The 14,920-nt window shown below is 36.2% G+C and overlaps 2 protein-coding genes across 2 annotated transcripts; one reads left to right on the top strand and one right to left on the bottom strand.

Moving 5' to 3' along the window:
* Positions 1 to 2,057: 2,057 nt before the first annotated feature.
* On the bottom strand, positions 2,058 to 2,708 carry LOC104247708 (uncharacterized protein At4g02000-like). Its single transcript, XM_009803790.1, has one exon. The coding sequence runs from the start codon at positions 2,706 to 2,708 to the stop codon at positions 2,058 to 2,060; it is 651 nt and encodes a 216-aa protein (XP_009802092.1).
* A 2,808-nt stretch (positions 2,709 to 5,516) lies between these two features.
* Positions 5,517 to 12,794, top strand: LOC104247706 (uncharacterized). Its single transcript, XM_009803787.2, has 6 exons — positions 5,517 to 5,912; positions 6,000 to 6,085; positions 8,441 to 9,246; positions 10,467 to 10,605; positions 11,945 to 12,294; positions 12,373 to 12,794. Exons 1-6 carry the CDS (start codon positions 5,609 to 5,611, stop codon positions 12,491 to 12,493), a joined length of 1,806 nt encoding a protein of 601 aa, XP_009802089.1. The 5' UTR covers positions 5,517 to 5,608; the 3' UTR covers positions 12,494 to 12,794.
* Positions 12,795 to 14,920: the final 2,126 nt, after the last annotated feature.

The raw sequence follows: 14,920 nt of genomic DNA on the forward strand, positions 1-14,920 counted from the left end.
CCATGGAAAATCATTGTTAACATGCAAATTAATTAAACTATTCCAAAGCACATCACGCAATTGGTATTGTCGACTAGCGTAAATAGCAGATAATAGCCAGAAGGGTTTTGCGGGACTAACCTTGACTAGTCAATGTATTTCCTGTTCAAAAATTCTCATTTCAGTGACATTAATAAGATCAGCATTCCAAAGCACCACCAAACCCCCAATGAGTCCATTTGCAGAAGCTTGAGCCATATTTGTGAAATTGAAATTCTCACGCAAGCGTGTATGATCTTGCATGTGTGTTTCCAATAAGATAGCAAGAGTGGGCTTATGATTATCTAATATAGACCTAAAACGTCTCCTAAACTCTGGATTATGGGAGCCCATACATTTCCAAACTAAGAAATTCATATAAGAATTAGGGTTCCTCGGTTGTTTCGTAGGAGCTTGAGTCAGTGGATTGACAACTGAGGGTCTCATCAAATCCAGACTCAGTGGAAGTTGAAGAAGCGATGGAATGATGACCATGGTATATTTTCCAACCTCCGGATTGGTGGTCTGACGGAAATTGAGGCTGCATGTTTTCAGTTCCGGAGGACACTTTAGAATGAATTTTTTTCGAATTGTTCTTTGAGGTTGTAAAACTGGATCCCTTTTAAACACCAAAATTCCGTTCATGTTTCTCTCATCTCCGCAAGTATGGCTATCAGTTCCTCTCTTGTATCTCTGTCTAGTTCTTGTGGAAATGGAGGAGGTGAGTGCACTGGACTGGTTGGCGGTGTTAGACTCTCTAGTGGACTAAGTGGACTTGAATAAGGGAAGAGTGGATTAAAGGAGTCCAGAGCTTGAAACTAAGGAGCATAGACCAGACCTATATGATGGGGTGGATAAAAAGGTAGTAGACTTACTGTGTGATCCCAAGTTGGATTCATCTGGGTGAACTGATATGGCCAAGGTTGATGAGTGGAGCTGGAAGCTTGGTGCTCCACTGGAAGAGGAGTTTGGGTCGTGTACCATTGATTCTGGTTGTAGGCTTCCATTCCCAACCTCATCCCTTCTGTCACTATTTCTGCTAGATGTGTTGGGTTCTGTATGAGCAGCACCACCTCCTGGTTGTTGAGTTGCAGTGTAAATACTAGAGCATATCCCTGCAATCCCATTTCCAGCCAAGATTGGAGAGGAAGGTTTGTGGTCATTATCTGGGACGTGTAAATCAGAGGTGATGTACTCTGAGGCAGCTGAGGGCCTACCATTGTGAGACAAGGAAGATGGAAAAATTAATTGTTGGTCTGTAAATTTTCCCTCAGAAACTGACTCCGAGTCATACTTACGAATGTTGGTCTCTGCATTAAAAATAGAGTATGGTAGTTGCTTTGCTTCAGAGGGAATAGTCGTACTAGGCGTGGGTGTTTGAACTAGTGGAGGGTAATATTAGTGAGTGAAGGAGATAAGATAATGGGTTTGTCATTATGATATTCACCTAAAAGATCATCATGCGGTTTACATAGGTTTTGAGGAAACCTATTAGCATAAGTAACTGTATTTACTGTAGCATGCAAGGTTTTTACTCTTTTAGGTTGAGATGGATTCAACGTATCCGAATTTTGTACCGATCCTTCTGACTTGGTTAATGTTGATTGGCTTATAGAAGTGTGTGGCTGGTTACACGGCAAGGGTAGAATAGGTGTCATGCAATCCCGATGAGACGTGTGATAATCAACTAAGATTAAGGAGTGATCATTTAGTAATGTAGGCTTAGGGTTAATGCAAAGAGGATTGGTTATTACGGGCGGCAGCTTATCAGCATCCAGTAAGTGTTTGTTAGCATGGTTTTAGGCTTGTAATAGTTTATTACTATTATTATTAGTTATTGGGCTTTGGAAAGATTGGCCAGATTGAAAATCTGTATTCCCAACTATAGAGAGCAACTGAAATTTATTTTTCGATTCTATAATGGGCTCCTGTATCTTAACAGGCCTAGTGGGGGATACTCAGCCCATTGCAGCCTGAGTATGGTTAGAGAACTTACCTGGTGCTGGCTGTGTCACTGGTGAAACCGCCATTGTAGCTGCCTACTCCTTGCCAAGAGGGAGTTGTTTAGGTAGATGAATGTTTTTCTTAGGAAAGATTACCGTTTTCCATTCCTTGTTCTTCAAAGGTATGTTATTAGTAGAGGTAGTAGATTGTAGCTGTTTGTTTTCCTCATTTTGATCTTTTGTGACAGTAATACTTTCAGGGCAATTATTGGCAGGGTGTCCAAATCCCCCACAACTGGTACATAAAATATTTAATCCTTTATATAGAAGGGTCTGCCTATGGTTTCCTATATATAGATGAGTTTTTAATGGCTTCTCCAAAGGCACTTCAATATAGATACGAGCATATCGTCCTCGTGTAGTTGATGATGTACATGTATCTATTTTCAGCAGTCGCCCTAGTTTAGAACCAATCATGCCAAATATTTCCAAGTCGTAGAACTCTGTAGGCAATTCTGGCAACCTGACCCATAGAGCTGAGTATGTAAGCTGTGTAGAGGAGGCTTTGAACTTAGGTTCCCATCCTCGGACAGTTAGGAAGTGACTTAGAATAAACCATGGTCCTCCATGCAAGGCCTTATGCATATTTTCTTCTCTTTGGAATTTAATGAGAAAGAAATCAGAACCAAAATCAATGAGGGGGAGGGCCTCTGTGGGTTTCCATAAGGACATCAGCTTATCATGCATGATTTGATGCGTAATCCTTTTGCCAAAGAGCTTAACGATGACCGAGTATTTTCATGGTTCGTATAATCGTGTTTTATCAGTTGATGTAATTGGTATGAAAGTATCATCGTCAGTATGGTTGTGAAGAACTTCATCTGTTAGATCTATAGTGGTTAAGGAGGGTATTTGCGTTGTTGGGGCTGACATAAGATATTTATTAGTTAGTAGAGTTTGTAAGAAAGTTGGAGGTTGTGTAAGCATATTTGTATCATCTATTTGCATAGATCCAATATCCGGGGGTTCTGTAGGCGTAGTGGTCTGGCGTAGTTGTTGCTGAGAATCATCCATAGTATTTGCTGAAAGAGTTAAGATTTATGGAGGTATTTTCTGAAGTAGCTCGTTGATAGGGAAGGTTTTCACATTGTTCTAACTAGGAGTTTTTTTGTAGACTTCTATTCTCCACTTATATATATGATCCTTAATATATACGTAATGTTTAATTTAAAGTTCGCATTTACGTTTGAACCAAAATGAAAGTTTGATTTTAATAATGAGAGTTAGTTTTGTTATTTTAGTGTTTATAGCTCATGCAATTAATTATATCAATTTTATTTGGCATAAACTAATATATAGGGAAAATGGTCAATGTTGTTTCTAACTATTTGAAATTGAGTAACTTTGCTTTCTGTTAAATTTTTGGCTTAATATTCCCTACTAGCCTATCTTTAGGAAAAGCTTTTGATTTTGCTCTTGACTTCGAACTTGAGGGTAATTTTAAAATTATAGTCAAAAGTTGATGTATAAATTTTAATTTTTTTTTTAATAAAAGTTTGGACATTGACCTCGCGATAGAGCCCAATTAATGGCAGAGTACATAAGAAAATTTGGTCATTTTAGCTAAAATGTATGTTCTTGTATAACTTATTACGTGAACAAATTAATACGTTTCTCTTTTTGGAAGCTATTTATTTTATTTGAAGATTAAAGTTTCTTGCTAAACCAACCAAACGACTATGTGTATACTTTATATTATTTCAAAAAAGAATCCGACTCTAAGGGTGTGTTTGGTACGATGGAAAATATTTTCCTCATCAACTCATTTTCCTCCAAATTGGAAGAAAATATTTTCCCTATCAAAAGGAGGAAAAATATTTTCCAAAACTCTTTTTCAATCTTGTCCATCCTTTCTCCATGCCCACCAACCCCCACCAATCTGCCCTCAGCGACCCCATCCCCAAACCACCCCAACCCCTATAGATTCCCCGACCCCACCCCACCCTAGCGCTATTCACCCACCATCCACCCTAAATAAAACTATTGTTAAGAGTACTTTCTTTTCATGTTGTAGACAGAGTACTTTTTTTATTTTAACAAAATAAGTATATTTTTTTCATGATGTAGTAAAAGTATTTTCTTTCATTTCAATAAAATAAATATTTGTTTTCATGATATAGAAAAAGGTATTTTCTTTCATTTTAACAAAATGAGTACTTTCTTTTCATTTAACAAAATGAGTACTTTTTTTTCATGATGTAGAAAAAGTATTTTCTTTGATTTCAACAAAAAGAATACTTTCTTGACGTAGAAAAAATATTTTCTTTCTTTTCAACAAACTAAGTATTTTCTTTCATGATGTAGAAAAAGTATTTTCTTTCATTTAACGAAACGTGTACTTTCTTTTCATGATGTAGAAAAAAAATATTTTCTCATTTCAACAAACTGAGTATTTTCTTTTCATGATGTAGAAAAAATATTTTCTTTCATTCAACAAAAATGAGTAATTTTTTTTCATGTTGTAGAAAAGATATCTTGGTAAATGATAGATTTCTCAAAGATCAATTAGTTTGATAGTGTTACATTGGAAATGTAGTCGCCGGATTATAGGGGTGTTCATAAAAACCCGAAAAATCGAACCAAACCGAAAACTAAACCGAACCGACAAAAAAAACCGATATTTTTTGGTTTGGTTTGGTTTTGGTTTTGAATTTAAAAAACCGATCAAATTTGGTTAGGTTTTGGTTTCAATCAGAAAAAACCGAACCAAACCGACTGTTGGAGTAGCTATTTCAAATTTATTATTACACCTATATATATGTATATTTTTATACAAAGTTTCAAAAATTTAATGGTAAATGTTAATAGTTTGCACTTTTAGTATAGTTCTTTACCTTTACATTCTAGTTTGATTGGTAATTTTCTTTTGTTAAGTGTAAGAATCCATTTCGTGTTAAAAATAATATATTTTTAATTGAGCCCTTAAATTATTCATCACTATTTGATTTAATTAGCATCAATATATCTTGGTAAATAATAGATTTCTTAATGGACAATTGATTTGATAGTTTACGTTGAAAATGTGGTCGCCGGAATATGTGTTTGGTAGTTTATGTCTTATATTTAAGAAAAACCGACAAATAACCGGAAAAACCGAAAAACCGACATAAACCGAATCGAGAAAAAACCGACTTAATTGGTTTGGTTTGGTTCTAATATTTGAAAAATTGACTTACTTGGTTTGATTTCTTTTAAGGAAAAAACCGATCCAAAACGAACCATGAACACCCCTACCGGAATATGTTTTTGGTAGTGTATGTCTCATATTTAAGAAAAAATCCGATAAATAACCGAAAAAACTAAAAACCGACAAAAAACTAAATCGATAAAAATCGACTTAATTGATTTGATTTGATTACAATATTTAAAGAACCGACTTACTTGATTTGGTTTCTTTTTAGGAAAAAAACTTATGAAAACGAACCATGAACACTCCTATTTAAGAGTGTCATATTTCTATAGAATTAATTAATAATAATATGTATACATAATGAGCTTCTTTTGACCTTCTTCCTCTTCAGTCAAAACCAAAATCCGTCAAAGAAACCCACCCGGCCCGATCACCGAACCGGAATTGACAAATCCAAATGGCATTGCTCGGCGACGACGGCCGGGGTTACGAGCTAGCTCGGAAGCTAGAGAGCCACGGAGTATGGCGTTCATGGCTCGGCGATTCACTTTATACAAACTTCATTCACTTCCTTTCTTCTCCTTCTACTTGGGATTCCTTCATGCGAACCGACGATTCCAAATCTAGGGTTCAGATTCAACTCCAGCTTCGTGCTCGTGCTCTCCTCTTCGATAAAGCTTCTATCGCTCTCTTCCTCCGATCCGATAAATCGCCGCCGTCAATCCACACTTCTGCTGCGATTTCGAAGCTCAATCCAAACTGTACGCGCTCTTACGCGCTTTTGAACGGTAACGCATGTTTGGTTTTTAGTTTTTTTGAGTTTGTTAAGTTCATTGTTTTGCTTGCAGACTTGCAATTGCATGGTGATGATGTGTATTTTACTCTCGAGAATTGTTCGCAAGATGTTGCTAGTACAAGCACTGTATTATCTAAGGTATGATATAGCTTAAATGTATTTGCTTTCATGTGAAAATTACTAGTTCTAGCAGGTAGTGTTCAACTTTAGTTTAGGAGTTCAAGTTAGTGTAAAATTATTTACACAGTCAGGTCACATTAGATAATTGCATATTATCTCTTGATAAACATTAATTGAGGATTTTAACAAACCTACTACGAAGGGTAGTGCGGTGCACTTAGCTGCTACTATACGCGGGATCGGGGAAGGGCTGAACCGCATTGGGTCTTATATATGCAACGTTATGTTACATTTCTATAAGAGGCTATTTCCATGGTTGAAACCATGATTTCCTGGTCATATGACATCAACTTGTAACTAACTTGCTATCACACATTGAAATTCGACGTAGAAAAATCTTTACACTGTTAGTGTGTATAACTTAAATCCTTTAGGTTATTGGATGCTTAAGGAAGTGTCTAAAGCAAGCTGCTGGTTAACATTTATGCTCCGAAATATGTGTCTTTGACATATATAATGCATAGAATCCATATGTTATCGTTACCTCGTGTTTTGTTTCGCAATAGGTGGAGATTATATCCACCTATAGGTCACGGATTCGAGCCGTGGAAGTAGCCACTAATGCTTGTATTAGGGAAGGCTATCTACATCACACCCCTTGGGGTGCGGCCCTCTTCGGGACCCTGCATAAATGCGGGATGCTTTGTGCATCGGGCTGCCCTTCTACCTGCACAAGGTAGGGGTAAGGTCTTTGTACACACTACTTTGCCCAGACCCCAATTGTGGGATTACGCTGAGTTTGTTATTGTTGTTTTTGTGGAGATGATGTCCCTTTTGCTAGGAAAGGGCTCGTCTATTCCTTTGTAGTATCTGAAATTAAGCGAGAGAATTTCCATTTTTCATTAAGTTATGAGTATATTTTTTTGACTATGGTTTGGTCTCAACTAGTTGAGATCAGCTATATGAATCCTCTTTCAGAAAATTTCAGTTGATCCTTGGGGTAAGAAACTGCTGTAGGGAAAGGATTATTGATGTGGAGTTGATTGCTTACTCTTAGTAGGAATGGAGACTTGGATAAAGATTTTCAGTTTGACAAATTAATAGTTATTTTGACTTAACGAAGGAAGGGAGAGGAGAAAAGGCCTGAAATTATTATTGTTACCTAAGGAAACTATCACCTCTCTTTTAAGTTTAACAACTCGTTAGACAGAGTATGGCTCTTGCTCTAAATTAGGCGGTGTCAATGAATCTTTAAAAACCGACTAAACTGACCGAACTGAACCGATTATTATATTTATTTTTACAAAACCATAGGTTTTCATATAAATTTATAATTGTATCGAATAATAAGGTATGTTTTTAATTTTATAAAAATAAACTGAAAAAGTACTGAACCGTACCGAATAAATTATGTATAAAAAATATATTTTATATACTAAATTTAAAACCAACAAAGCACTAAGTTTTTTTCTTGGGCCGTGAGATTATGGGAATAGATACAAGTAATCAAGTAACTAATACCTAAAGTTCCAACTTCCAAACTTATTCTACTACTCATATTGAAACAAAATTAGTTCCAACATCTTGAGTAGCAACCCACTAGGTGTTCCAACGATCTTCAGTAGCAAGCCACAATGTATTGGATATCTTTCCTCTTGTATGATTTAGATTTCTCTTGTTGAATATGAATCTTCAAATAAACTCTGTTCTTGAGTCCCAACTTGATTACTATCTTTTCACTCGTATAATTTATATTTCTCTTGTCTTTGCTTAATTTATTTTATGTTACCATAGATTAGTGGAATAAATCTCTATATTGGACATTTTTGATAGATTAGTGGAATAAATCTCTATTTGGACATTTTTCATGTTCCTTTGATTCATCACTTTTAAAAGAGTAAAAGTGTCTAGAGTCCTATGCAGGTATGCATTTATCTAATTCTAATTTCGACTAGCGACTCTTGCATGATGTTTTTAAAAAAATACCGAAAAATTAACCGAACCGTACTGATATCGTAGAAAAACCGAGATGATTGGGACGGTTCGAAAAATCTAATTTTGGTTATACAAAATGGAATAACCGTGAAATTGGTATTGTACAAAATTTAATAAAATAACCGGCCGAACCGAACCATTGAAGCCCTTCGTACCGATATTGTACAGAAATCGAGATGATTGAGACGGTTCGAAAAATCATATTTTGGTTATACAAAATGGAATAACCGAAAAATTAGTATCGTAAAATTTTTATAAAGTAATCGGCCGAACCGAACCATTGACACAACTCCATGATTTTGTTTGGTCGCTTTTTCTGATTTTTTCTTATTTGTTCATGTTTTTAATAGCACGACTCACAGTCCTACATATTATCAGGTCCAATCAAAGTCAAATTTTGGTGTTGGATCAAGATATAGCGAGTCAGAAGCTGATGCAATGTCGCAGAGGTTGAAGCTTGATGATTTACCTGAAACATGGTATAACCAGTTCTTTGAAAAATACAAAGCAAGTAAATCATATAGGTTACAGTTTGGTGACAGGGAAGCAGAAAAGCGAACACCTGAACAGATGTCCTCTTATCTTAGAGTTGTTGAGAATCACAAGAGACGGCGAGTAGCTTTTAAGGTAGATCAGAACATTGGTTTTGGCATGTTGGATGATGGATCAAACCTGCAATCAAACTCAGTTTTAGATAATGACAACCCATTTTTTCCTGAGACGATGTCTGCCATGAATTGCGTTCCTGAAAGTGCAGTCCTACGGACAAGTCAATTGAAAGAGAACCAGAAAGTGGAGTTCAACGGGGTTCTAGATACTTTACCCCAAATAATGACCAAGAGCCCTATTAGCCCTATTATGATTGAGAGGCTCGGTATTAGACCAGAGTACCTGAGCATGGAACAAGGGAGTAATCAAAATCATGGAAAGAGTGGTGGTGAAAGGATGAGGAAATGTCTTGGTGAAGAGCAAGCATTAAAGTTATCACAAAAGGTCATGGCACAATTGCTGGGAAATGTGGGTTTCGAAGGCTCATCTGAAGTTCCACTAGAAGTCTTGACTAAATTCCTGAGTTGCCATATTCACAAATTAGGTGCTACCTTGAAACTCCTTTCTGATAGCTACAGAAAGCAGTGTTCATCGATGGAGCTTCTGAAGATGTTTCTTCATACAGCTGGACATAGGTTGGTGGTGCACATTTTCATGTGATATTTCCAAATATATGCTTTGTTCCTCTTCACTTTGTTATAATCTCTGGTTTCCTATTTCTTCATTAAGTATGATGCATTGGGTATTCTTCATGCTACACTGCAAGGTTTAAGCTCCTAAAATTGGCCTTCAAGTAGTAAGGCATGAAAATCAGGTCCTCGTTGATGCAACATATTTGCCAAAGAACATCATAATAACCAATATTGCTTTGTGTTTACAAAGAACTTCCCTACTGATTAACCAAGCACTTCACACTTTATTCTCTTAGCTTATGTATTTCTCATGAAATTGTTGCTTGCTGAAGTATGTGAAATCCACAATGATAAAAATATCAGAGCAACATCTTTTCAGGGATCTTGATTTATCATTGTGGTTTTCTGTACAAACGTTGGTTTGCTCTTGGATTATTGAAACACTTGGAAGCCCCATCATGCCAACAAAGAAACAATTTCAGTATAGTCTTTAGTCTTTACCTACCTTAACTGGGAATTGCTGGTGTTAGAACTATTACTACAACTTTTTCTTGACTCCAAGGGCGGATTACCGGATTACATTTTATAGCTGAAGTGTCTGCATTTGATGTCTGTTGCAAATCAAATCATATACGTCATAGAAGTATGATCTCAGTAATTGACCCTTTTTTCCTCTTTTGTGAAAATGTAAAACCTCATCCCTTTCCAAGAGACTTTTCTGTTTTTTGTCCGACGTTCGTTTTTCTGCTGTTTTCTTTTTGATGCTTTATAGTGAATATGCAGATGAAATTGGAGCTGATACTCCAATCACTTGTTATTGAACTTGGCTAAGACAGATGCAATTTTGTTGAGTTGTTTCATGGATTATTCTCCTTGTGCTCCTTGGTTCTAGGAAGTTCTCACTCATGTAAATGTCGCAATATCATACCAATTGTACCCTTATATTGAAAACCATGGCCATCTGAAATTTTGACACCTCTCTCACACTCGCTCTCTCTCTCTCTCTCTATATGTGTGTGTGTATATATATATGTGTGTGTGTGTATGGGGGTCTTGTTAACCTACTACCTTGTGGGTCTTGCTAACCTACTACCTTGTGTGTGTATTATACATATATACACACATTGATAATCTTGATATGCTCTCTCTATTGCCTCAAAAGAATAATGGTTTTTCTCTCTCGCCCCCTTTCAGTATCTAAGTCATTTTCCTTGTATTGGCAGTAATCTTGCAGTGTTATCTGAACTTGTGAAGGATAATACTAGGAATTTTGTGCAAACTCAGCAGCAAGTTCAGGGATTCCAACAACAGTTGCAACCTCAGCATCAAGCTGCTATTCGGCAGTCAACGCAGACGCAGCAGGTACATCGATTTTTTGTCTGTGGTATTCATCAAGTCATATTGATATTGTCATTCTTGCTATAATGCTGTTCATATCTGCAAATGGCTATAAGATTATGCTAACAAGTATAGAGTTGTTTGGTTTGCATGAATATTCTTTTATTGGTAAGCGAACGGTTTTCGCAGGAAATCAATCTAACTTTGTAGTGCTAGATGCATTTTTCTATTTTGTTTCTTATTTTTCTTGTAGATGTATAATTATCATACTGGACAAAATAAGTAGAAAGACTCCTTTTGAATTTTTAGGGGTCGTTCAGTACGTGCGACTGGACTTGGTAGGATATCTCCTTCCTCTAGATTGGATTGTATGACGGGATTATATTTGAGATCATTACACCTGTCATCTTTGGTTGCAGCATATTTAGTGATGTCTTGTCCCTAGTGCCATCTAGTGTTTAATATGATGTCAGAATTTAAGTTCCAAAAATACTCTTGCAACAAACTCATTTATTTCACTTCACAATTAACAATTTTTTTTCTCATAATTCATTTTCCGTCTCAGGAATCCAGTTCCAAATATTGAATAGGAAAGCATAATAAATAGAAAAACTTCCAATTATATTGACAAATTTTAGAAAAAAATTGCTGCACGACAAAATTAAGAAGCAAATAAATGAAATGAAATTGAAGAAAATACTTTAGAAAATTTGCAGAAAATAGATTATCAACGGAATGCAGAAAATAAAGAATATATAGTGAAACAAGACACTATCGGAACATGATTTGGGAAAAAACTAGTTGCAAATGCTGCTTAAATTTTTCCGGGAAAAATGCAGAAGAGTCAGAGGTGCTGAAGCCATGGGGGGAATGGGTTATAGATTGTATTTGCTGTTGGACGGGGGGGGGGGGGTTGGATATGGTAAGGGAAAGTTGAAGTGGTAGGGGGTTTGCAATGTCAGGAGAAGGAGAAGATTTTTGGGGGCTAATAGAATGGGAGGAGAGATGGAGAGCTGTAGTGAGAGAACAGGAAAAGGGGATTAAGGAAGTGAAGAAATGGGAAAGAGGTTTGCCTGGAATTTACATGTTAGGGACATAAGGTAGTAGCTTAGATAAATCTATATTGACACCTGCCATTGGTATATCTCGTGGAAGCTGGCTTGGACACCACTGTCATTAAAAAAATAAAAAAAAGATTCTATCTGGAGAGCTGTTGCAGAGGTGTACGAATTGCGGCATAAGGCTGGATGATTTATCTTATTCTTTATTCCAATACCAAATGTCCTTCATTGTTTAAATTTACCTAATGATATTCTGATTTTTTTGATAGATCATCTATAGATACATCTTGGGTTATGTGCAGATATTAAGAATGCATCCTCAAATGCAGCAGATGCTCAATTCCCAAAATCTGACTCCTCAGCAACAGCAGCTGCTGGTGGAGAGAATGCGAAGGCGCCAGCAGTTAACTCCTCGTCCTGGTATGAGTATGAATATGAACATCGACAAGGACAGGCCAGCGGTCCAAGTCAAGCTTGAACATCCTACTGATTTTCCTATGGACAATAATGCCTTTAATGCAATGGCTGCGAGACAGCCCCAGATGCAGCAGTTTCGCCAGCAGCAAATTGCAGCTATATCATCTCCCTATGCTCAAAACACAAATCAGTTTAGGCCGATGGCTTCTCTTCAAATTCCGCAAGTGCAGTCACCGTAAGTAATATTATATGCAATAGACTGTAGGCGTTAAAATGCATCACATGCAGTATTATCATACTTGATTTTCTACAGGAACACGGGAATGGCCAGGGCTCCCCCTGTAAAAGTTGAAGGCTTCCAGGAATTGATGGGCGGAGATGCATCAATGAAGCATGATTCTGAAGAAAATAAGTTAATGTCTCCTCAAAAATAGCATTGTGCCGATGGTTAGTAAGTATTGGAGTAGCAGTAGATGGGTTCTTAAATGAGCTGTTTACTTGTCACTTTTGTGAACTCCTTGTTTTGTTACATTGTTTAGCTAAATCATTTATGTGCATGTGACTGAATAACAAAATTTAGGCGCTTTAGACTTTTGTCCTCAGGATGGCTGCTGTGATCAGGTGTACACCATATTACTTTGCCATTCGGCTTTGTTCCTCTGGAAATGTGCATATATAGTATTTGTATAAATGAGCTGTTTACTTGTCATCAATGAAACATGATTCTGAAGAAAATAAGTTAATGTCTCCTCAAAAATAGCATTGTGCCGATGGTTAGTAAGTATTGGAGTAGCAGTAGATGGGTTCTTAAATGAGCTGTTTACTTGTCACTTTTGTGAATTCCTTGTTTTGTTACATTGTTTAGCTAAATCATTTATGTGCATATGACTGCAATAACAAAATTTAGGCGCTTTAGACTTTTGTCATCAGGATGGCTGCTGTGATCAGGTGTGTACACCATATTACTTTGCCATTCGGCTTTGTTCCTCTGGAAATGTGCATATGTAGTATTTGTAAATTTTATTGTATCGACTCATGAAGCCTTGTAATACTACTCTTCAGCAAGCATATTATAATACGTGCTCATGCGCAGAGAGTTTTTCCTGCCACTGTTTTAAAGAATTCTATATTTCAAACTACCAAAATTTAAGCAGATGGATCATCATCTCGGCTAGGCATGTTGCCAATGTATTCCAATAAACATAGAAAATAAGTAGGGGAAGAAACTTATTTTGATTGCTTAAAATATAACTTTCAATTTAGGACTTTCATAAGATAAATTGTAGTCCTTATTCTAAAATGGGCAGCCCGGTACAATACGCTCCTGCTATGCGCGGGGTCCGGATAAGGGTTGGATCACAAGGATCTATTGTACGCAGCCTTACTCTGCATTATTTATTAAAAAAAAAAAAGCGAACGAGAGAAAAAGAAACAACCCACTCTATGAATTTGCTTTCTTTGATTCTTGCCTTGCTTACTTTTTCACACTCAGAATGAGAAATTTCTGCAGTTCATTTGTTTGTCAAATATTAACACGCAGATTCTTCATTTTGTTGAATAAGGCATTATGTATTGATTGCTTAATGATTCTGCTACTTTAGTTGCTTAAGAATATATTCTTTGTGGAGCAAGCATACACAAGAGGTCACTGTAGCAAGTAATATATTGGACTAGAGATGCTATTTATTTTGAAATTAAATGTTGGAAAACATATAGGCGAGGATCATATAAGGTATATGATGTTGGTCAAAATTATTAAATATCAGTTTCTGTTGCGTGTTTCCTAGGAAGATCTTTCTCATGCCCTTTGCTTTGCCCTCGTAATTTTATCTCATCATTTTATTTGCCATTACTAAACGTAGTTACTCAGTCATTGATGAAGTCCTTGAAGAAATCCATCATATTGATCTCAGACGTTCTCCAAATATATACTCGCGTTCAAGGTGGTGTTCAAGCACTACACCTCGATTATTTCACCAGGTACTTGCTAACTTCCATCAATATTGGTAGCCTTGAACAAAAACTTACGCTGATGGGAAGAAATCACGAAGTGTTTTTGTCTTTGCTGAAATTTAGATCCTAATCTTCGATGCTTTTCATTAATTCTGTTGATCATTTGGCCACACTTTTGTATGCAAGCTTACATTCAACCATTGTCCGACGGTAGGGCCGTGCATAATTTGGTAAATACCGAATTACCGTATCAAAACCGAAAATTTTGGTATTTGGTATTCGATATTTTGGTATTCGGTATGGTATTCGGTTTAATTTTTAAAAGAAATTGGTATTAGGTATGATATTTGGTATTTTAAAATGAAATATTGAAATACCAATACCGTACCGAAATATATATTATATTGCATAATACACATTATTAATTATAACATAAATATCAAAAATCTAAAATTTTGCTTTCCTTTATTCTCTAAGTTCATCAAGCAACTCTAAGCAAGTAATAAGACGTTTCTAATGATCAAATTTATTCCTTTATATACAATTTTTCCCTCTCTGGGTTGATATTTATTGGATTTGGATAAAACTTTTGTCAATAAATGTTTTTAGTTTTGTACTTTTGAGTATTTTAATTAAGAATATTACATACGGTATTGGTACAACATTTTAAGAAACCGAATGTCGACCCGAAATGTCTAAATACCGTACGTACTGACTGACGAACACCCCCTACCGACCGGAATTGTAACAAAATTAGCTGATCTCAAAAAAGGTACTTAATACTTTATGATAGAGCTCCATCCTTAGTGAGTTAAGAAACTACCAACTAAATCATATTTCAGTATCTTCAGCTGAGGAGCACAACTCCTCAAACTATTCTACCAGCGCAGCTGATTCAAGATAGTTTG

This window comes from Nicotiana sylvestris, chromosome 5, assembly GCF_000393655.2.
Source record: "Nicotiana sylvestris chromosome 5, ASM39365v2, whole genome shotgun sequence".
NCBI lineage: Eukaryota > Viridiplantae > Streptophyta > Magnoliopsida > Solanales > Solanaceae > Nicotiana > Nicotiana sylvestris.